Below are 23691 nucleotides of genomic sequence, written 5' to 3'. Positions count from 1 at the left end.
AACTGTTTTCTTAATTCCCCCTGTCAAATTGGTCCTAGCTAGTGGGCGGGGCTAAGGGCTATTTAAGTTGGAAAATGCTGTTTTCTGACAGTCTGCTGTCGGTCACTGCCAGAGGAGGTTCGCTGTCCTGAGCAAGAGTTTCGGTCTCCATGCATCAAACATCTACTGAGGTGATTATTTTGATGATGAGATTATGTTGTGTTGTAACCGGTTAAATGAGTTTTGTTGAATGCTAATTGATTTTGCTAAATCTGTTTTGATTATTTAATTCTTTACTTTGACATATTTAATTATTGACCTTTGATTGTGAATATATGTATTTTCATATAATGGATAATTTACATTTTGATTATTTTTAATATGCTTATTTTGATGAATTATATAGGCCTATTTAACGCATGCAACTTCGAAATGTATATAGAATATAAATGTACTATATATAATATACGATACTAATATTGCCTCTATTTATTACCATTACAGATTGTGGGTGCTTAGTTTTTTCTGTCGTTCATCTTTTGACACTTTTTGGGATTTCAATAAATGTTTGTAAACTGTTACCAACTGCGTGCCTTGCCATCCTTGATTTGAAAGTCTGGTTTGCAAAGGTTACATTACCTTCACCTGAGCCGGGGTGTGACAATATATATATATATATATATATATATATATATATATATATATATATATATATATATATATATATATATATATATATATATATATATATATATATATATATATATCCTGAAAATATGCAAACAAAACTGTTTGGATAATTGATACTTCAAACTTGCATAAATAAATATTAAGGAATATAACTTGGCTTCTGAGAGCTTCAAAATGTATTGAATAAAATGCTAAAGTTGTTGATAAACAAGCAATTATTTTAATAATTAAATATTGTCATTTTAAATGAATTATTATGATAATTTAAAATTAATTATTTCAAATGTTTATTTTAATGTATAATTCTAATGCCTGGATGGAATAAGGAGTCAGAAAAAATACAATTAATTTTTATGTTTTTAGCAAAATATAGTAAAAATGTATTTAGTTTTTTTTTTTTTAATCAATAAATATATTTATTTGTAGGTAAGATAAACATAATACAATTTATCTCTAGTCTGGATGATTTATTTCTTGTCACCCAGTTGTAAAAAAGGCTGTCCTCACTCAGGTCCGCATGGAGCTGGAGGGGGCGTGGCCTCCAGCTCCGGCTGAAAATCGGGAGATTTTCGGGAGAATATTTGTCCCGGGAGGTTTTCGGGAGAGGCGCTGAATTTCGGGAGTCTCCCAGAAAATTCGGGAGGGTTGGCAAGTATGATTCTAGTTAGGGGGAACAGTTTTAATGAAAACAAAAAACCAAAGAAGAATATTATATTACGTCATATGTCCAAAATTTTGTAGGGGATGTGTATCAAAAACTGTGTAGGTTCTTGTTTAGCACATCTGCCATAATTTTAAACTATAGTAAAGTTTACTAGAAATTTGTTGTGGTGTTTGTGCATTATCCTGCTAACTTTAACAAACAGGGTGAAACTGGACTTGACGGAGGTCACAACTGAAACTGTTGCGATGAGGATTTGGCAGCTATTACTATTCAAACAAAAATCATGAATGCAGCCATTTAACATTTTAGCTTCTATGAGCGTAGTGTCCCTAATGAAGAGCAACCATCAAAACATCAGTGAAAGCAATGTGACTGCATTATGACTGTGACTCTGTCCTTTAGGAATCATGGAACATCACCTGGTCATACACCAGCTGCGCTGTAACGGTGTGCTGGAGGGAATTAGGATCTGCAGGAAAGGGTTCCCCAGTAGGATTTTGTATGGGGATTTTAAGCAAAGGTATTGTAAGTAGAAGTAAAATAAGTCAGGACGCTGAATTGTTAATCGTATTTTTTCTGTAGGTATAAAGTACTGAATGCCAGCGTGATCCCTGAAGGACAATTCATCGACAACAAGAAAGCTGCTGAGAAGCTCTTGGGCTCTATCGACGTGGATCATTTACAGTATAGATTTGGCCACACAAAGGTATCTTCAGTCCATCAAACACACCAACATTTGCTTTAGGGTAGTTGTCGATCAAGTTTTTATACCTGTATATGTTGCACAATTCTTCAGGTGTTCTTCAAAGCAGGGCTTTTGGGTCTGCTCGAAGAAATGAGGGATGAACGACTTGCCTCTCTGATCACCATCACTCAAGCCTTGTGCCGTGGTTTCCTCAGGAGGAAGGATTTTCTGCAAATGATGTCTCGGAGGTAAGGAGAATTATGGCACATGAATCACAATAATTGAGATCCAATGGTTATATTAATGCACAATTGCATGATTTCCATCTTTGTAGAGAATGTATTTACATTATCCAGTACAACATCCGCTCCTTTATGAACGTGAAACACTGGCCCTGGATGAAGCTTTATTTCAAGATCAAGCCATTGTTGAGGAGCGCTGAAACTGAGAAGGAAATGGCCACCATGAAGGAAGAATTTGCAAAGTGCAAAGAGGATTTAGCCAAAGCCGAGGCTAAGAAAAAGGAGCTTGAAGCTAAAATGGTTTCTCTGATTCAAGAGAAGAATGACTTGTATCTGCAGATCCAATCTGTGAGTAGAACCTCAGATGAATAATTGAATATATGTCCTAATAGTTCCAGCAGAGAGTGTTTTATTTCTTTCTGATATGAATCATACTTGAAAGTGATTCAACTTCATTATGAATGTGTATGAACAAACATAAACTAATAATTTTTTTCTTCTAATTAGATAAGGCAGATGGCAGCATACTTTATACATCCATGAAGGAAATTAAAACTGATTAATTGAATAATACTTTAAAAAATTTTTAGGTGTTTTTAAAAAGAGGATATTACATAGCTACACTTTTAAAGTAATTTGATCAACATAAACTGTGATATGTTCAGACATAGGAATTATGTCTTTATATGGTTTGTATGGTTATGAGTAGCTAAACTCAAGGTGTGAATGTGGAAAAAAGTTTGGTTGAGTGAAATATAGTATATTTTTTTAAATTGTCTGGGGTTTTTTTTGCTTTTGTTTTGACCATTCTGTGTTGATGTATTTGCTGTGTTTTATGTGTGATGTAGGAAGGTGAAAGTTTGGCAGACGCAGAGGAAAGATGTGACGGACTAATAAAAATGAAGATTGTACTGGAGGCAAAAACCAAAGAACTGCGAGAACGACTGGAGGATGAGGAGGAAGTGAATGCTGAGCTCACCGCTAAGAGGAGGAAGCTGGAGGACGAATGTTTGGAGCTAAAGAGGGACGTTGATGACTTAGAGCTCACCCTGGTTAAAGTAGAAAAGGAAAAACATTCAACTGAAAACAAGGTTTGTGTCTTCTGGGTTTTTAACCTACAAAGACAATCATTTCATTTAGAGTGATCCTTCAGGTCAAGAATCTGATAGAAGAGATGTCCACTCTGGATGATACCATTACCACATTATCCAAGGAGAAGTCTGCTTTGCAGCAAGCACATCAGCAGACCCTTGAGGACCTGCAAACAGAGGAAGACAAAGTCAACTCTCTGAGCAAAGCTAAGGTCAAGCTGGAGCAACAAGTTGATGATGTATGTCAAAAGCCTTTACTCTATTTCTAAATCCATGCAATTATGGCTTTAAAATCTCACTGAAAATGTATCTGTGGGTTAGCTTGAGGGCTCTCTAGAACACGAAAAAAAGAACCGCATGGATGTCGAAAGGGCCAAGAGAAAAATAGACGCAGATCTTAAACTAGCCCAAGAAGCCATCATGGATTTGGAAAATGACAAAAAACAGCTGGAGGAGAACCTTAAAAAGTATGCACTGATACAAGTATTTAAACCAGAGCCCAATTGCTTATGAAGGTGCCATTTGAATATGTTCTATGATTTTTCAGAAAAGACTTTGAATTAAGTCAACTTTCATCCAAGATTGAGGATGAGCAGAGTATGGCTGGCCAGTCTCAGAAGAAAATCAAGGAGCTGCAGGTATTTTAGAAATAAATCAATATTTTGATTTAGAACGTAAATCAATAAGTGAATGAATATAATTAAATACGATTGAACATAAATTCAATACATTTAACTGATTAATAAAAATGGACAAGACTGAACTGCACCCTGATGAAACTTGCTTGCGCGGACTGCATTAGATCTAAATGATTAAGCATGTACAGTGGTACCTCAACTTACGAGATGTCGCTCAGCTTATTGTTATGCTTTAAGTTCGTAGCATACATTTGAGCTAAAAGCCTCCCCGCCGCCAGTTTGCGTAGCAACAGTCACAATGAACCCCGTAAAATCCGTCCCAAAACATCCGGTCTTACTCGGTTGTAGTAGCTTATAGCAAGAGATCGACATACCTTGGTTTTCCAAATTTGGTAACGGAGAAAGTAAGAGCGAAGTTAGTTTTTCTTTTGAAAAGGCAGGGTATATGTTGTGGGGTTTTGGGAGGGCTAAGCACGTATTGAATTATTTTCAATTTATTTCAAGTCAGTGCGTTTGATTTAAGATACAAGTGTTATGAGTTACGAGCTTGTTCATAGAACAAATTAAGCTCATAAGTTGAGGTACTACATCCATACAGTACACATTGTAAATTGTGGATTTGGCGAAAAAAAAATTCCCACATGAAAAGAACAGTGTCTTTTTTTTGTTTTTACATTTTGATTTGATTTGACTATGCGATTAGTTGGTGACCAGTCAAAGGTAAACTCGCTTCTTGCCCAAAGTCACCTGGGATAGGCTCCATGTTTACCTGTGACTCTTTTGAGGATAAACAGTATAGAAAATGGATGGATGTATTTGATAAGCGGTAGAAAATGGATGTATTTAATTTAATAGCCTAGTGGCACAGTGATTGGAACATCTGATTTATGGAGTTCAATTTCACCCATGTTTGCCTGGTTTTACTCTCGGTTAGCTAGGTTTGGGGCAGCCAGAAATTCTGGGTACCATTACAAAAGAAAAATGTGTTGCTGTTGTCAAGTCAATCAATCATCAATCACAATTAACTTATAAAGCCCTTAATTTGAATTCAAACCCCGGCCGAGTCATACCAAAGACTATAAAAATGGGCCCCATTACTTCCCTGCTTGGCACTCGGCATCAACGGTTGGAATTGGGGGTTAAATCATCAAAAATGATTCCCGGGTGCGGCCACCGCTGCTGCCCACTGCTCCCCTCACCTCCCAGGGGGTGATCAAGGGTGATGGGTCAAACGCAGAGAATAATTTCGCCGGACTCATTGTAAACGATCAATGAGTCCAAACAAAGCTAAGAGCCAGAGATTCAAGAAATAGACGGCGCACTTACCCGTGTAAAAAAATGTTCGATGAGGGGGACCTTAAACGCTGATTTAGTGTGGCTGAAACGAGGCTTAGGCTAAATAATGGCCTAAGTCCGTACCTTTTGGGACCCCTGTTAATTAGGAGCCCTTGGAATTGTCCTAACTTGAGTCCCTGCTTTAACAACCCACGTTTGTTGGAGTTTTCCTAGTATGTAGCCTACTTTTAGTATAAACATGCTTCTCCATACAGCATAACCTGTCCTGTGACACCAATCTTTTATGAATGGACTCATTTGTACAATTTATCCACTTAGGCACGCATCGAAGAGCTGGAAGAAGAGATTGAAGCAGAGCATTTGGCCCGAGCCAAGGTGGAGAAGCAGAGGTGTGACCTCTCAAGGGAGCTTGAGGAGATCAGTGAGAGGCTGGAGGAGGCCGCAGGGGCAACCACAACTCAGATAGAGATGAACAAGAAGCGAGAGGTGGAATTTCAGAAATTGAGACGGGACCTCGAGGACTCCACCCTCCACCACGAGGCCATAGCTGCCGCGCTGAGAAAGAAACACGCGGACAGTGTGGCTGAGTTGGGAGAGCACATTGACAACCTGCAGCGAGTCAAACAGAAGCTGGAGAAGGAGAAGAGCGAGTACAAGATGGAGGTTGATGACATGTCTGGTAGTGTTGAGGCTGCAGTCAAAGCCAAGGTCATCTGGGGTTGTATAACTACATGGTCTAAATGTAACACATTTTTTTCATGACATTATGTTTGAATTTTTTTTTTAAACACAGAGCAATTATGAGAAGCTGTGTCACTCCATGGAGGACCAACTGAGTGAATACAAGACAAAACATGATGAAGACACGCGTTTAATAACCGACTTAAATGCTCAAAGGTCACAGCTTCAGAATGAAAATGGTAATTTCTGGAGTACAATCTTGCAAAAAATGACGCTCTTGTTAATGTTTACTGAAGTTATTTGTGTGACTAGGTGAGTTTTCTCGTCTTCTTGAGGAGAAGGAAACAATCCTTGCTCAAATATCAAAAGCCAAGCTTGCCTTCTCCCAGCAAATTGAGGAGCTCAAGAGGCAGGTTGAAGAGGAAACTAAGGTATTTTGTATTACGGTTTTCTTTTTAGAAGCAATAGTCAGTGATGCAAATGTTATTCGACGCTTGCATGTTTTATAGCTAAGGACAAATAGGAAGCAATGCCGCGGAAACCTGTGAAAAATGTTGAAACATACCTCCTAGATCAGGGGTCGGGAACCTTTTTGGCTGAGAGCCATGAAAGCCAAATATTTTAAAATGTATTTCCATGAAAGCCACATCATATTTTTTAACACTGAATACAACTAAATGCGGGCAGCACGGTGGCAGAGGGGTTAGTGCATCTGCCTCACAATACGGAGGTCCGGGGTTCGATCCTGCGCTCGGGATCTTTCTGTGTGGAGTTTGCATGTTCTCCCCGTGACTGCGTGGGTTCCCTCCGGGTACTCCGGCTTCCTCCCACCCCAAAAGACATGAACCTGGGGATAGGTTGATTGGCAACACTAAATTGGCCCTAGTGTGAGAATGTGAGTGTGAATGTTGTCTGTCTATCTGTGTTGGCCCTGTGATGAGGTGGCGACTTGTCCAGGGTGTACCCCGCCTACTGCCCGACTGCAGCTGAGATAGGCTCCAGCCCCAAAAAGGGACAAGCGGTAGAAAATGGATGGATGGACAACTAAATGCGTGCATTTTTTTAAGTAAGACCAACATTTTTAGAGTATATTAAGTTTCTAATTATTTTTAATAACATTATTTCTTGAACAGGTGCGGTACAAAACGGATGGATGGATTAAAATGCATGAGAATGTTTTATATTTTGAACGTTATTTTTAAAATAGTGATTACCAGCGGAATTATTCATTACTTATCGTGTTAAGCAATGTCAGCTAAGATTTATCTGAGAGCCAGATGCAGTCATCAAAAGAGCCACATCTGGCTCTAGAGCCATAGGTTCCCTACCCCTGTCCTAGATGGATGGACATGACAACACAAGATAATCTTTTGTGTGTTTAGTTGCAATGTATGTTGAATAGTACTAGATCATAATAAATAAAACTGAGAATTATTGCAAGGATTATCACCAGTTTTGCTATTGCAACAAATAAATCACGTCAGGCTCTTGTCAGAAATTTTAAGGCTTAAAGCCTGATGTGACGGACGTATACTGTACGTCAAAATATATCAATATTTTTTGTGGCGCATAATAATTTATATAAAAAAAATATAGTGGGAAAAATTAAATTGTAGTATTTGATAGCTTATTTAGGCATTAGAATGGTTACATTTTTAAAATAAGCTTTGGAAATTAGTATGTACTGTATATCTTGTGTTTACATGACACACTTCTTTTAAGGGAAGCCATATCCTGCGATAGTCACATGACTGTCACATGACAGCAATTCCTAAATGTTTCGTATATGTTACTCAAGTCCAGCACAAAGTTGTTTAGGGTTAATTATAGGACATGAAAAGTGTGGTTAAGCATATCGCCATGGGTTTAGGTTAGGTAAGAATTGTGCGTGATGACCAATACAATTACACTTACAGAGTTAATCCTTTAATAGCTCATTGAGCTGAAGTCTTGCTGGTTCAGTTTAAGGATGGGTACCTTTCACAATTGAACTGATACAGTACCAATTCCAGATACCTGGAAATTGATACCGCTACTCAACAGTACAGATTTCCGCTACATTTGTTTGTGTTCATGCGGTAATGTTATGTTTGATATTAAAATCTAATTTTTAATAAAATGTAAATATTGAACCGTGAGGTGATAATTATAACTGGGCTGACCAGTTTTTATATCTTGTTTTTTTTACACTTCTTGGTCTTATTTGCCAGCAGGCCTTCATATAAATTTGTCATAGTTGTGAAGTAGTCCCACCGTTAAGTTTAAAGTGCCTGTCACAATCTTCTTAGCCGGAGTAGAACCCAATGCAAAGCAAAAATAATAAGAATGATAACAAAAAAACACTCAAAAAAGGAGTGAGGAAAAATAATTAAGGATGCACACAAAAGTTGTGGAGAGCTAATAGTTAACACTACACAGCAACGCCAGGGCAGAGCCACAGGCGAAAAGAAGCGTGAGTGGAGCCAAAGCAGAGGCGATGAGCACGACAGGAAGTGTGAACCATCAGAAATCAACTGGGGCCGAGTAAATGAACCGGAGAGCTTAAGTAGTCAGGTGGAAATGAGTATCAGGTGTGTGCATAGGTGGCTCCGCACCATGACCCAGAAACCAGGCACTGCAACAAAAAGCAGACAGATCATGACAGTGAGCGGTCTTGTATTTTGTTCATTCCTACAAAGTGTGTATACTATAAGTATTGTACTTAATACACACCAGCTGTTTGATTGTAATGTGCTTCTTAGTTGTAGGTTTGTTCTTAATTGAGGTGTTGAATTTGCCATGTAAAACTGCTAATGCTACTCAGTGGCATGTATATGGCATATCCCGTGCAAATTATCATTGAGCTGGTGCATGTTGAAAAATGGAGCCTTACTTTTGAGTTTTTTTCAATCAGGCATACTCTTTGTTGGCATGGAAAATTGCAATGTTAACTAGAGGTAGTCCGCTACGAATACGCCTGTTTGCCCGCCAATTGCTTGAGCCGGTATTGAGTCCGCAACCGGATGTTACGTTCCGAGCAAAAAAAGCCTCAAAATATGGTACCTTTGGATTTATGTGAATCGGTACGCGGTAGTTATAACGAATCCCAATAAAAGTACTGCATTCGGTACTTATCACTAGTTCAGCTGATGTCTTAGTTTTGCAAACTCTAAATGACTTGACTTCAATGGAAATTTTAATTTCCAAAATATATAAAAATGTTTGGAAAGGAGACATTAAAGAAAAAAAATTATTAACAAACCCAAATGGATCAAATTGTATCGTCAATGGAGGACGTTAAGCAAATATATGTATCTTTGTTTAAATCACCAATGTCCCCCCACTGTTAGGCCAAGAGTGCAATCGCCCACGCTCTCCAGTCTGCACGTCATGACTGTGATCTGCTTAGGGAGCAGTTTGAAGAAGAGCAGGAGGCCAAGGCTGAGCTACAGAGAGCCATGTCCAAGGCCAACACTGAGGTGGCTCAGTGGAGGACCAAATATGAGACTGATGCCATTCAGCGTAATGATGAGCTGGAAGAGGCAAAGTTAGTGTTGTCGTCAAACAAACACAAAGAAATATGAAGTATTTACTGCCGTTCCAGATTACATATTTTTGTATTTGCTTTTTTAAGGAAAAAACTGACTCAACGTTTGCAAGAAGCCGAAGAAGCTGTTGAGGGTGTGAACGCCAAATGCTCCTCATTGGAGAAAACCAAGCAGAGGCTCCAAGGAGAGGTGGAGGACCTCATGGTTGATGTGGAAAGGGCAAATATGCAAGCGGTCGTTCTGGATAAAAAGCAGCGAAGCTTTGATAAGGTCAGAGGGATGCACTGCATGCAATTTTTGGTTAATACTAGCGATGTAACAATATAAAAATTTCACAGTACAATATTATCAAATGTCACATCCATCAATCTTCTTCCGCGGGGGCAGCAGCCTAAGTAGATAAGCCCAGACTTCCCTCTCCCCAGCTAATTTGTCCAGCTCTTTCCGGGGGATCCCGAGCCATTCCCAGGCCAGCTGGGGGCCATAGTCTCTCCACCGTGTCCTGGGTTTTCCCCAGGGTTTCTTACCGGTCGGACGCGCCCTAAACACCTCCCCAGGGAGACGTTCAGAATGCCCAAAACCACCTCATCTGGCTCCTCTCGATATGGAACAGCAGTGGTTTTACTCTGAGCTCCACCCGAATGACAGAGCTTCTCCCCTTATCTCTAAGGGAGAGCCCCGCTACCCGACGAAAGAAACTAATTTCGGCCTCGTACCCGTGATCTTGTCCTTTCAGTCAAAAGCCAAAGCTCAAGACCATAGGTGAGGATAGGGACGTAGATCGACCGCTATATTGAGAGTTTTGCCTTTCGACTTAGCTCCTTCTTCACTCCGACAGACTGATACAGGGTCCGCATCACTGCAGACGCTGCACTGATCCGCCTGACGATCTCACGGTCCACTTGTGAACAAGACCCCGAGGTACTTGAACTCCTCCACTTGGGGCAGGGTCTCCTCCCCAACCCGAAGATGGCACTTCATCTTTTTCAAGGCGAGAATGATGGACTGGGACTTGGACGTGCTGATTCCCATCCCAGTTGCTTCCGACTCAGCTGCGAACTGATCCAGTGAGAGCTGAAGATCCTGGACAGATGAAGCCAACAGGATCACATCATCTGCAAAAATCAGAGACCTAATCCTGCAGCCACCAAACCGGATCGCTTCAACGCCCTGACTGTGCATAGAAATTCTATCCATAAAAGTTGTAAACAGCATCGGTGACAAAAGGCAGCGCTGGCGAAGTCCAACAGGTCCGACTTACTGCCAACACAGTACGATATTAACAAAGTATTAAAGGGGAACTTCACTTTTTTTGGAATTTTGTCAATCATTCACAATCATTGTGAAAGACATGATGACAGATGTATTTTTTTTTAGTGCATTCTAAATATTAAATAAACGTAAATAAAAGTCTGCTTACAGCGGATCCAATGGGAGGTCCTCTATTTAGTCCATAAAACCCAATAAAAAAATTATCCAAAAAATGGCAATACTCCATTTACATTTTGTCACTTGAATATTAACCAAGTATTAGTGAAATTGTTATTATAAGTGCTAACACAGACAAGCTATTCATAGCGGCGCTGTGATCACAAGCTTGTGTGGCTATCTTGCCTATAATCGACTGGCGAGCTGCTTCCTCGCTTCTGCGCTCGTAGAAGTTTATTCTAGATCATAAATTATGCCTCTCACCTGGATAGTAGAAAGATGAGGATGTAATTTGACAAGTTGGTAAACTGACAGCCAATTTAGACCCGGGAATGGCGAGACCTAACGAAAAGACGCTTTGTCTTTTCTTTGTGAGGATTATGAGTCAATCTTCATCTAAACAGGAATATATGAACTTCCCAGCAGTCGGCATCCTAATGACAGCAAACATTGTACAGTAAGTGATGTTTTATTATGTTTAGGGACGGCGTGGCGCAGTGGAAGAGTGGCCGTGCGCGACCCGAGGGTCCCTGGTTCAATCCCCACCTAGTACCAACCTCGTCATGTCCGTTGTGTCCTGAGCAAGACACTTCACCCTTGCTCCTGATGGGTGCTGGTAGCGCCTTGCATGGCAGCTCCCTCCATCAGTGTGTGAATGGGTAAATGTGGAAGTAGTGTCAAAGCGCTTTGAGTACCTTGAAGGTAGAAAAGCGCTATACAAGTACAACCCATTTATCATTTATCATTTATCATTTGTTCGCTCTCATGAAGTCTGCAGTGAATAATAATCAGTGATGTTAAAAAAAAGAGAATGTTGCGATGCATTTTAAATAAATGTGCCGCGTATGCTTAAAATGAGCAAAATACGTAAATATTACAATTTATTATAAATGTGCCTGTTAATGCATTGCATACATACATCACAATAATCATAATTAATTAAGGTGTTCGTGTGTTTTTTAAGGGCTTTGTGAGCGGAATTTTGATCCCATTTATGTAATATTGAAAATGCATAAAAAAGGAAAACCTGTGTTCTTGTCTTACATACGGATTGTGAATGCTAGGCAAAATTCCAAAAATGTGCACTTCCTCTTTAAGGCCGCGGTACGATATCATTGTGCAATTGTCAAAAACAAACAGTGGCAGGAATGTTTAGGATAAACACACTTACTGGTCTTTTCTTTGTTCTATTCATATTTATTACTGCAAACATGTATTTTAAGTGCAAAGAATAGTGCAGGAACATCCACTGTTTCAAGCAAATATTACAAATTATTACAGTTGAGTGTCCATCAAATGACAATATAAAACATCCGGTGTAAAACAAGTGTTTATCTTTTACTTTCTAAGAAGCGGTCTCTTCTGCAGTTGACATTTTTTTTATGATGTTTCTCAGAAAAGTCAACTGACAATTTAACTTTTGATAATGTAAATACCTCAAAAATCGATGTTTAGCTTAGCTGGTTTTGAATATATTTTCCGGGTGACAGCTTATCAAGTAGCTTCTCATATTACCCGCGGTGTGCAGAGTCCGCGCTCCTACCGCACGCTTTCTCTCCGCGGTGGTGCACCGTGATCCGTTATGTCGCTTTGGAAATGCTCGAGACGAAGGTAGCGCTTTAGTACGCAGACCTCCGCCAAAGAGGTAATGTTTTCGCCAGGGTTTTTTTTGTCTGTTGGCAACATAACTCAACAAAGTTATGGATGGATTTTGATCAAATGTTCTGCAAATGTCCATAAAAAACAATTCCTCATATCTACTACGAACAAACTTCTCACACATGCATCTTCCTTTCCTCCCCTTTACGGTGTGCCACACCCACACCTTGCCGGTCCCGCGCTGTGCCGAGAATTGTACGAGGTGTAATTTATTTTCAGACTGGCCGATGCAAAAGCGCCAGAATAAAACTACACCTATCAAGTTTTAGTTTGCATTATTGTGAGGATTTTGAAACTATCTACAATACCGTTACATCCCTAGTTAAAATGCATGGATAAGTAGTTTGGTGAATTTCAGACAGGAAGCAACAATTAAAATCATGTTTTTAGATTCTGTCCGAGTCAAAACTGAAGTATGAAGAGTGCCAGGCTGAGCTGGAAGGATCGCAGAAGGAGTGCCGCTCCCTAGGCACAGAACTCTTCAAAGTAAAGAACTCTTATGAAGAAGCCTTCGAGCAACTTGAGGTCCTGAAACGAGAGAATAAGATTTTACAACGTATGTCGATTTCCTTATTTCATGCTCACTAGCCAACGTTTAAAATAATACATTGTTTTTCTATTTGATTAGTACCTGAATCTGATTTTGAAATGTGATTTGTAGAGGAGATCTCTGACCTGACTGACCAGCTTGGTGAGAATGGTAAAGTCCTTAACGAGCTGGAGAAGACTAAGAAACATTCAGAAAGCGAGAAGAGTGAGATCCAGACTGCTTTGGAGGAGGCTGAGGTAACGTACTGTAATATAGCACCAGAGAAAAAATATGTACTCACTGAAATGATAGTTCCCTGGTGGAAAATGCAGGTGAAATATGAAAGATTCTGTTAAGGTCTTGGTCAAGGGGGGGTGACCCCAGGATGCAGAGACGGGAGACAAGGTGGAATTACAAAAATGAAAAAATGTAATTAGACAAAAAGGGCGATGGGGCAGAAGCGCACACCATGCAACCTGGACAAAATAGGTTCCTCAGAGGTCGGCAGGAGAAAAGGCCAGGGCGCACTGAGCAGGGCAAGAGTCCAACAAAATAATTCCTTTTACCTCAGGGGGGTTAGGAAATAAACACAGAAGAGGTTAGGGAATTCAGGACTAAGTAGCGACAACGTACCAGGTCTGGTGAGGTGAAGCAGGCGCATGCACGAGAGGGGTTCAGGATACAATAACCGGCAAGGCCAAGCTGTCAGTGACGAGCCTAAATACTGGCGGGCTGATTGCGAGCAGGTGTGCCTCAAGGTCCACCCCTCGCCGAGGACGAATCACTAAATACACAGGTGTAGACAAAGGAGAAGGCAGGAAAACACAAAAACACAACAAGATTCTTACTGAAATGAGTTGAGGGCACCTGATGTCACCTACATTAATTAACAATTTTGGAATAATTGCTTCACACTATTCCAACACAAACAAATATAGATTTTCAAAAACAAACATTTTTCTTTTCCCATCCAGTATATAAAAAAAAACCTTGATCAACACCCGTAGCTATGTGGTCTACAGTTGAACACAGAAAAACACATTTTAGAGATTTTCAGAAGCCAGAAAAAATCTGAGGCGTATAACTTAAAAATTAGATAAGAAGCTAGCATGCCAATGTCAGCATGCTAACAGTAAGCATGAGTCAAGTATTAAAATATATGACTGTGAGCTGTATACCTGTAAAATTTGCCAAAAAAACTAATATGCTAACGATGCTTACAAACGAACGTGCATGCTTACATGTTAACAGTTAGCATGCGTCAATCACCAAAATATCTGACTTTAGGTGTATCTACTTAGCTAGTTCAATATCATTGTATATTACATGTACAATGCCATGTGCATTATCATTAAAATCAGTGCTCATTTAGATGGACTCCAACATGAAGTCGGTCAGTCTGTAAGGAGTGTAGTTCAGCCCCTTGCCTTTATCTAATTCTGCACGGGGACGTGAACCCTGGTCCCCTGCATGAGAGGTGAGCATGCGGACCAGCCGAGCTAAAAGTGAGGTTTATTGACACACACATGGTCCAGCCATACTGGCTGGCCTCTGTTACAGGAGTTCATCTGATTTTTGTTTGGATAGCCGCAAAGTCATGGGTGAGCCCTATTGTTGCGTCACAATCACGCACAAATCCAAACTGCTGATTGCTGAAAGATACACTTTCTGACACACTAAATATACTTGGTTGCGTAGTTTCACAGTTTGTGCCAGCACTCCAGAGACCCAGTTATGTGTAGAGCAGTGTTGTAAGCACAAATGATTGAACATAATGTGTTTCACCGTTTTCCTTGTGCAAGCCAAGATTGAACTTTTGCACATCTTTTTTCTTTTCTTTTTGTCAAATTCTAACATAATTCTCAAGGAAACAATAACTGTGTAATTTGAAAAAATTCAGATTAGTTTCCACCATGTTTGAAAAAATTTATACACAGTAGGATGCGTGATACTACTGATTTTCTTTCCGATCTGATACCGAGTAAAGTTCAGGCTTGCGATACCGATATGATACCGATACTTTGTGCAAATGCCTGCTAAAATGTAAAAAGTGGGGTATTAAATTAAATGTACACCAAAATTACAGCAAAGCATATCCAATACGTATTATTCAGACCACAAGGAAAATAATAAAATAAAATAAAAATGTGAAAGAGGGCTTGCAGTCTGTTTGCACCCACTTATACAAAAGACGACTATTGCTTGAAGTTCAGGCAACTCTTGGGCGCGATGCAATTATTTTTCAGTTGTGTTATAAAATAATAAGAAACAATTGTCCACAACTATTGTTTTTTTTGTGTATATATATATATATATATAATTCGTATCTCTCTTTCAGGCTTCTTTGGAACACGAAGAGTCCAAAATTCTCCGTGTCCAGCTGGAGCTCACTCAAGTCAAAGGAGAAGTGGAATGCAGGCTGTCTGAGAAGGACGAGGAGATTGACCAGATGAAACGCAACCACCAGCGCACGGTGGAGACCCTGCAGTCCACGTTGGATGCCGAAGTACGCGGCAAGAATGAGGCCATGAGAATCAGGAAGAAGATGGAGACTGACCTCAACGAGATGGAGATGCAGTTGAACCATGCAAATAGACAGGCCTCTGAGGCCCAGAAGCAGCTGAGGAACATGCAAGCCCACCTCAAAGTGAAACATCACCCCAACGACTTTAATCCAAATTGAATTTGCACTTATACGCACTGCCTTTACCTTGGTTTCTCTCTCATTATAGGAGCAAACTCTTCACCTGGACAATGCATTGCGATGCCAAGAGGACCTGAAGGAGCAGGTGGCCATAATGGAGCGCAGGAACGTCCTGATGCAGGCAGAGGTGGAAGAGCTGAGGGCTGCACTGGAACAGTCGGACAGAGGCCGCAAATTAGCCGAACAGGAACTGGCCGAGGCCTGTGAGAGAGCTGCTCTGTTGCACTCTCAGGTGAGGAGCATGAATGAAGTGTGAGGAGATCTCTTCTTGAGAACTCTTGTTTTGCAATGCAGAACACTGGCCTCCTCAACTCTAAGAGAAAGCTGGAAGCAGATGTCAGCCAGCTGCAGGGGGAGCTGGAGGAAGCACTCCAAGAGGCTCGCAATGCAGAGGAGAAAGCAAAAAAAACAATCACTGATGTAAATATTACAGGATTTTCTGGCTTTTAATTGATTGAGTGATTGAAACTTTTATTAGTAGATTGCACAGTACAGTACATACTCCGTACAATTGACCACTAAATGGTAACACCCGAATACGTTTTTCAACTTGTTTAAGTCGGGGTCCATGTAAATCAATTAATGGTTGCTTTTGCATTTGTTTGTTCTTACAACTGGGAATTGCATGTGAATGCTGAAGCCGAACTGAAATGCTAACAGTTAGTATGCTAGCCAGATAGCGTCAGGTAACAAAAACCATGACTTAACAGTTAGCAAGTACCAAAATACTGTACATGGTCGAGGTGTACACCTTTAAAAACAGCTTGCAAAATTAACACGATAACATCAGCATGCTTAACAGTAAAGCCTGGTGTAAGCGACGCCGTCTTGCCCCCTGCCCCTGCGTACCCTCCCGCAGACCTTGCGTGCGCCTCCCAAAAATATCTCAGGTCCACGTCGGGGGCAACGCAGACCGCAAAACTGTGATTGGTCAGCTTTTTTTGTATTTTTTTATTAAAATAATCAATCCAACAAAATAATACACAATAATACCATAATAATACAATTCCAATTCCAAAACCAAACCTGGCCCAGCAACATTCAGAATAGAAATCAACAGAGCAATTGAGAGGAAACAAACATGACACAAAACAATCCAAAGATAGTCAAACAAAAATGAATAATATCAACAACAGTATCAATATTGATAATAATTTCCAACACAGCAGTGATTACAAATCCCTCATTGACATTATCATCACAGACATTTATAAAGAAATAAAAACATTTAAAAAACGAATAGTGTCACAGTGGCTTACACTTGCATCGCATCTCATTTTGGACACAATGTGTTGTCAACACATTGTGTCCAATATTTGTCAGCTTATGAAGAGGAGGGTCTCTGAACACAGGAGAGCAGACTTTGTGTTTGAAATGCACAAATTATTGTATGAAATAAAGCAGCAATGATTGAAAATTTGCAAGCAAATTAATATTGTGTACTTTATACCTAGGTGCGCTAAAAAAAATAATTACTTAATGTGTCGTTTTTCAGCTTATTTTGTTTCGTCCAACAGAAGTCACACAAACAAAAGTCCATTTTTTATTGCCAATCTTGTGCTAAAAAAATTCCGGCACATTCTTTTTGGTGCACACTAGAGATGCGCGGTTTGCGGACACAACCGCGGAGTCCGCAGATTATCCGCGGTTCGGGCGGTTGAAATAAAAAAAAAAAAATAGATTTTATCCGCGGGTCGGGTCGGGCGGTTGAAATAAAAAAAAATTAGATTTTAAATAGATTCAGGCGGGTGGCAGTTAAATCAATTCGGAAATATATATACATAGTTAAATGTTGTTACCCACATACGAAAAACGAGCAGGCACCTGCAGCATATGCCACAACAGAAGAAAAAAAAAAAAATAGATGGACACTTTTACGGAGCGGAGAAGGGACGCCTCGCCGGGGTCCGGGACCGAGGCCCCTTCCCCCGAGAGGGCCCCACCGGGAGCCGTAGCTGAGGTGATCCGCGAGAAGGGCCCGACGTACGTCCAGGGTCACCACCGCACCGACACCCCGCCTCGTCCGCCTTCGCCGCGGCCGGCGTCACGCGCAGCAGGTAAGCAGCTTACCTGCCCGCCACCCCCGTGGCCGGGGGCTCGTAACAGGGGTCACTCCGCGCGCTCCGCCCGCGCAGCTTACCTGCCGCGACAAGTAGGATGGCCGTCGCGGTGCGCGCTGAAGCCTCGGGCGCGAGCCCGGGTGGAGCCGCCGCGGGTGCGAGGGACATCACACCTCCACGCGCTTGGAGGTGCGCTCAGCGCGGCTCCCAGATGATTGCGAACTGGTGTGCGTCTGGGCCGTGACAGCGTGGCACGCGAATGTCTCTGCTGCATTGGATCAGTCTCCTTTCTTTAACAGGCAAAAGCTTTATAACCTCACTAATGCCTTGCATCGTCTATATTAGATATATAACAACGGGCGGGTGCGGGCGGATGCGCTTTGATTAAATGTTAGATCGGGTGGATGGCGGATGGTTGACGACTTTTGTGATGCGGTTGCGGATGAAATAATTGCCTATCCGCGCATCTCTAGGGCACACACTGTTTTTCTCTCAGACATAACACTTTGTCATTCTCTGTCAATCATCTTTCAAGCACGTTACGTTCACGGAAACTCTGAACATCAATAACACATGACCATATAGATCAACACCAGCCTGTCGTTAAAATAGTTATTTAACAGTTTATGCTCTCTCTTGTCCTGTGTCTCGAGTGGCCGAATAGCGTTGCAATTAATAATAGCGTCCTCTGACGCCTCTTCACGAAGGTATTTTCTTCTGGTTTATAAGTAAATCTGTGATTAAAAGTAAACTGATGATTCTGAATGATTAGTTAGAGTCTAGACGAATAAATGTTGATGTTGTGGTTGTCGTCACTCTTTACAAGAAGGTACATACAGTATCTATCCAACAACAGCTGTGGTTGCCCCTTTAGGACACAATGCCCCTAGTGTTTTGAAAGAGAATTACAAGTCTTGCGCCACATTCCCCCCCCCGGAAGAGTTATAAATCAAACAAGACGCCGTCAGAGGGGAGCCGAGTTACGTGATGCGAGAGTATGTTCTAGCCTTAAGCATGCGCCAAGTACCGAAATATCTGACGCTGAGGCTTTACCTTCAAAAGGCTCCTTTCCACCAAAAGTTTAGTTCAGTTCCTGGAACTAGAGGTTCCTGTAGAAGTGTGTGGTTGGTGTTGCCACCGCATTTCACAGTTCAGGGTAGTTTATACAAATCAGGCTGATGACGTATGGAGGAGTTCTTTATTATATTTTTATGCTGATACCATGTAAATAAACAGACAATATTAGGTCAGAGTTATTTTACTAAAAAGTTAATGAAATACAAAGCAAAAATAATATTCAAAATGATATGATTTAAAAATATATATGAATAACATGTACAGGCTTCTTACAGGCTTTTGTTTGGTGTCCTACAGTCAGAAAGTCTTCCTCTCGATAAATTATGTATTCATGAGGGTCAGGTGGTTCCTTGTGGTCCATTTCAGCTGTAAATAACAATATATAAATATATAAATGTCAGTGTTTATCTCACGCCGACAACACAAATACGTCACTTTAGCTTGTTAGCATTAGCATTCTGTTCACTCGAGTTGAGACTAATAACTACACAAATGGAGTGTCACTGACTACTTTTACAACATGTAATAAAGTAAATAGTGAATATTTGATGTTATTTACCTTCGTTCCACTCGTATACTGCCTCTTTTATTTCACATTTGTCCAACAAAGTAGTAGGCAGCTGAGATCGCTGCTTCATATCCGACTTCTTACTCCTCCGTAAATTCTTTGAAAGATTCTGTCTACTTCTCGTAGCTTCGCGTATCAAAATCAAGTTTGTAAAAATAACAAACAATATTAAACTGCATAGATAATCTTTAAAGACTATGGCTGAGTAAAAACACTGCAAGATAGTTGCACTGATCAGCGTTCTTCAGCATATACCGTATTTTCCGCACCATAAGGCGCCCTGGGTTAAAAGCCGCGCCTTCAATGAACGGCATATTTCAAAACTTTGTCCACCTATAAGCCGCCCGGTGTTGTAAGCCGCATCTAACTGCGCTAAAGGAATGTCAAAAAAACAGTCAAGATAGGTCAGTCAAACTTTAATAATATATTAAAAACCAGCGTTCTAACAACTCTGTTCACTCCCAAAATGTACGCAAACGTGCAATCACAAACATACGTGTATCAACATGGACAGAGCTGCGTGAAAAAAGCCACCCGGTCTCTTCGCGTAAACTTAAACTTACCTTAACCACTCGCTCATCTTTTCTTCATCCATCCCTTCGAGTTAGCTTTTATGATGACGCCGGCTGGAAAGGTCTCTTTTGGCAAGGTCTTCCTTTTGAATATCACCATGGGTGGAAGTTAGCATGGCAAGCTAGAACCACAGTGAAGGATGACTTCTCATTCCCTGTGGTGCGAATATTCACCGTACGTGCTCCCGTTGTATCCACAGTGCGTTCACAGGAATATCAGTTGCTGTGAAATAGTAATCCGTGTGCGGATGGAGAGATTGTGTCTTTTCATGAACCGGATCCCTGACGCTTAGTAGGAGCCATTTTGTGGTCTTTACAGATGTAAACACACAAAGGAAATGAAACATACGGTATATCCGCGCGCTTTTTCTTCTTCTACGCGGGCGGGTGGTTGCTTACAGTAGAAGAAGAAGCGCTTCCTGTTCTATGGGGGCGGGTGCTTACCTTGGCGGTTGCTTGCGTAGAAGAAGAAGCGCTTCCTGTTCTACCGGGAAAAAAGATGGCGGCTGTTTACCGAAGTTGCGAGATCGAAACTTTATGAAAATGAATCTTAATATTTATCCATATATAAAGCGCACCGGGTTAAAAGCCGCACTGTCAGCTTTTGAGTAAATTTGTGGTTTTTAGGTGCGGCTAATAGTGCGGAAAATACGGTAGATGCCCCACAAAAGTTCCTGCATGTCGAAAGCTCCTTTCGTTCTTCTTTCTCTCTGTTGTCAAGTTTGTTGCAATTGAAATACACAAGAAAAAAAGAAATAAACACGTCGGCGCGCATATTCTGATGGCCATTGTGTGTTTGAAAAAATGTTTTTAAGAACGGCCCCAACCAATCAGCGTTCGACAGCACAGCCCGCCCCCGAAAGGGTTCCGGGTACCTTGCAAAGTCCCACCTATCAGGCAGGAACTTCGAAAAGTTCACGAAGAACCAAATCAGAACTTGATTTATCCGGGTAAAGGGTACTTTAACTTTAAATGGGAAAGCTACTGTAAAAGTTCCTGCGGTGAAAAGGGGCCTAATGTCATCGAAAAGTAAAAATGTGTCAAGTACCAAGATATGTAACTGAGCTGTATACCTGAAAATAACCTTAGCATGTTAAAGTTAGTATGCATCAAGTACCAACATATCTAACTCAGAGGTGTATATACTTGCAGATTTTGCCCAAAAAAAGATTGCATGCATCAAGTACCAAAACATATGGCTGAATTGTATACCTTGAAAAAATAGCTAAAAAAAGCTAACATGCTAACAATAGCATGCTAACAATAGGCATGCATCATGTACCAATATCTGCCTCTGAGGCGTTTACCTTTAAAATGAGCTTAAAAGCTAGTGTACTAACAGTTAGAATGTGTCAAGTACAAAAAATATATGACTCTGAAGTGTATACCTGTAAAAATAGCTAAAAAACCCCCACAACATTAACGTTAGCATGTTTGCATGCTAGCAATTGACTGATATTAGCAAGGAGCATTTCGACTTTGGAACGGTTTGAATCCGTTGAGAAATGTGGGAAGCGTGCAAGTTATGAAAAATTGCTATTCAAATGGGGAACAAATTGAATTCCTGGAAATGTGGGAATTGTTGGCAAATACAAAAATGGTAGCACACCTATTTTGAATGAGACCAAAATTTTGAAAGTGGAATGTGTTTCATCGGATGAAAAATATCGCAGAAGGCAGGCAAAAAATAGGGTGAAATAACGATCAGAATACTACGGGCTTGATCTAGGAAAGGTTTGCGTGTATTAAAACACAGGCAAACTTGATAGCACATACAAAACTCAACTAAAGAGAATTGCAAAATAGAGGGCGCAATGCACTTAGCGTGTCAGTCTTCATGAATATGCAGAATATATGATGATTACAAGAAGTCCAAAAATACTGGGAGAAGAAAATGCAAACATAATCATTTAGCACATGCGGTGTGATTTATCAAGACTACAACTGTTCAGCGGGAACGGTTTTGCTTCTATATTTAGCACGTCTGAAATGTGCGTGCACATTGGCAGTTGCACAGAAATAGCTGTGAGAAAGCTGCAGCTTGAAAACATATATGAATTGTCAAAAAAAGAAATATTAGACATACTGTCTATTCAGCAATATCATTTTATGATTTTATAGCTGCTGGATGACCTAAGGGTTTGGCGTTTTTTTTTTATGATGCTTGTTTTTTCATATATATGAAAAAATAACGTACAGCAAAAATACTTTTCTTGGTCTGGAACATTCCAGCGCACATTCACAGACAGCATCTTCAGCGCGCTAAAAAGTGTGTTCTATTGTAGATGCAATGCAGGACTGCCCATTAAAACATGTCACAGGTAGCAGCGTTATAATATGAACGTGCAGTAAATGAGTGCTTCCATGGTGATAGCTGTGTAGCACACGCCACAACCTCATTTAAATAAGGCGGTCTGCACCAGTTTTCAATTGTACGTGCAGTCTTAATAGAACACACCCACTAATACCACACGCATTTTTAGAGTTTGCACATACTGTTTAGCACGTGTTATTTGGATTTAAGTAGATCAGGCCCAGTGTGTGATAATAAAACGCCATTTAAATGCAGGCAGCCATGATGGCAGAGGAGCTAAAGAAAGAACAGGACACCAGCAGCCACCTGGAGAAGATGAAGAAGAACCTGGAGGCCTCAGTGAAAGACCTGCAACATCGTTTGGACGAGGCTGAGAGTCTTGCATTGAAGGGGGGCAAGAAGCAGCTCCAGAAACTGGAGGCTCGGGTATCAAAAAAGTTCACATGGGGTCTGGGACTTCGACTGAGAAGCCAGACGTGTTGACGAGCTTGAAATATTTTTTCAGGTGCGTGAACTTGAGGGTGAAATGGAGAGTGAACAGAGACGAGCAGCTGATGCCGTCAAGGGAGTTCGTAGGTATGAGAGACTCATTCGAGAGCTCACATACCAGACAGAAGAGGATAAGAAGACCGTTTCGAGACTGCAGGACCTCGTCGATAAGCTGCAACTTAAAATCAAAGCTTCCAAGCGGCAGCAGGAAGAAGCGGTAACCTTTTCATGGAAGTACATTATTCATGAATTCGTGTCTTTTGAACGTTTAAGTCATGATATGACTTTTCTCCAGGAGGAGCAGGCCAATGTTTACCTTGGCAAGTTTAGGAAGGTCCAACATGAAATGGAAGAGGCCCAGGAGCGAGCAGACACGGCTGAGTCTCAGGTCAACAAGATGAGAAGCAAAAGCAGAGAACTTGGAAAGGTGTAATTATAACTAATAAATAATTTTTTTGTCCACAATCTCATATTTGAAAAATTAAATATGAGTTAGATGATGTGCTAATACATTATAACCTGACTCTCGCCAGATCCTTGTAGTTCACTGAGCTCCACACAAGGATCTGGGACTTCTCAATAGAGATGTATTTCAGAAGGAGGGGCCTTGTAAAAAAAAATCATTGTATGTGATTGGATAAACTACTTGTCTTATCTTGAATGACGTGCTACTTCAACCACTCACATCTGTAACGAGTAGGTGAGTGGATCCCAAGGATGCAGAGACGTATAGTGTGTTATCAAGAGTTCTTCCCTTTATTAAGGAAGTAGCAAAAAATAGCAAAACAAGCTATGGTG

General features: G+C 40.7%; 1 protein-coding gene and 1 long non-coding RNA gene across 2 annotated transcripts in view; one reads left to right on the top strand and one right to left on the bottom strand.

Moving 5' to 3' along the window:
• LOC133610657 (myosin-4-like) overlaps positions 1-23358 on the top strand; it is a 42267-nt gene extending 18909 nt beyond the window's left edge. Inside the window, exons 18-38 of the mRNA XM_072914088.1 lie at positions 1736-1853; positions 1916-2039; positions 2130-2266; positions 2353-2608; positions 3109-3351; positions 3414-3590; positions 3673-3818; positions 3899-3989; positions 5604-5993; positions 6079-6205; positions 6279-6397; positions 9296-9492; positions 9580-9763; positions 12971-13136; positions 13242-13366; positions 15448-15756; positions 15842-16045; positions 16108-16233; positions 22660-22830; positions 22910-23110; positions 23189-23358. Coding sequence (XP_072770189.1) covers positions 1736-1853; positions 1916-2039; positions 2130-2266; positions 2353-2608; positions 3109-3351; positions 3414-3590; positions 3673-3818; positions 3899-3989; positions 5604-5993; positions 6079-6205; positions 6279-6397; positions 9296-9492; positions 9580-9763; positions 12971-13136; positions 13242-13366; positions 15448-15756; positions 15842-16045; positions 16108-16233; positions 22660-22830; positions 22910-23110; positions 23189-23326 — 3749 coding nt within the window. The 3' untranslated portion in view covers positions 23327-23358. The remainder of the gene's footprint in view (positions 1-1735; positions 1854-1915; positions 2040-2129; positions 2267-2352; positions 2609-3108; positions 3352-3413; positions 3591-3672; positions 3819-3898; positions 3990-5603; positions 5994-6078; positions 6206-6278; positions 6398-9295; positions 9493-9579; positions 9764-12970; positions 13137-13241; positions 13367-15447; positions 15757-15841; positions 16046-16107; positions 16234-22659; positions 22831-22909; positions 23111-23188) is intronic.
• On the bottom strand, positions 12099-13787 carry LOC133610664 (uncharacterized). The gene is made up of 3 exons (XR_009815906.1): positions 13411-13787; positions 13212-13307; positions 12099-13108 (listed from the first exon to the last, which is right to left on the bottom strand). It is a non-coding gene; the product is annotated as an uncharacterized lncRNA (long non-coding RNA).
• Positions 23359-23691: the final 333 nt, after the last annotated feature.

The sequence above is a fragment of the Nerophis lumbriciformis genome, linkage group LG11, assembly GCF_033978685.3.
Source record: "Nerophis lumbriciformis linkage group LG11, RoL_Nlum_v2.1, whole genome shotgun sequence".
In the NCBI taxonomy this organism is placed as follows: Eukaryota; Metazoa; Chordata; class Actinopteri; order Syngnathiformes; family Syngnathidae; genus Nerophis; species Nerophis lumbriciformis.
Note: the sequence above shows the minus strand (reverse complement) of the source record. Positions and strands in the feature narration are given on the sequence as shown.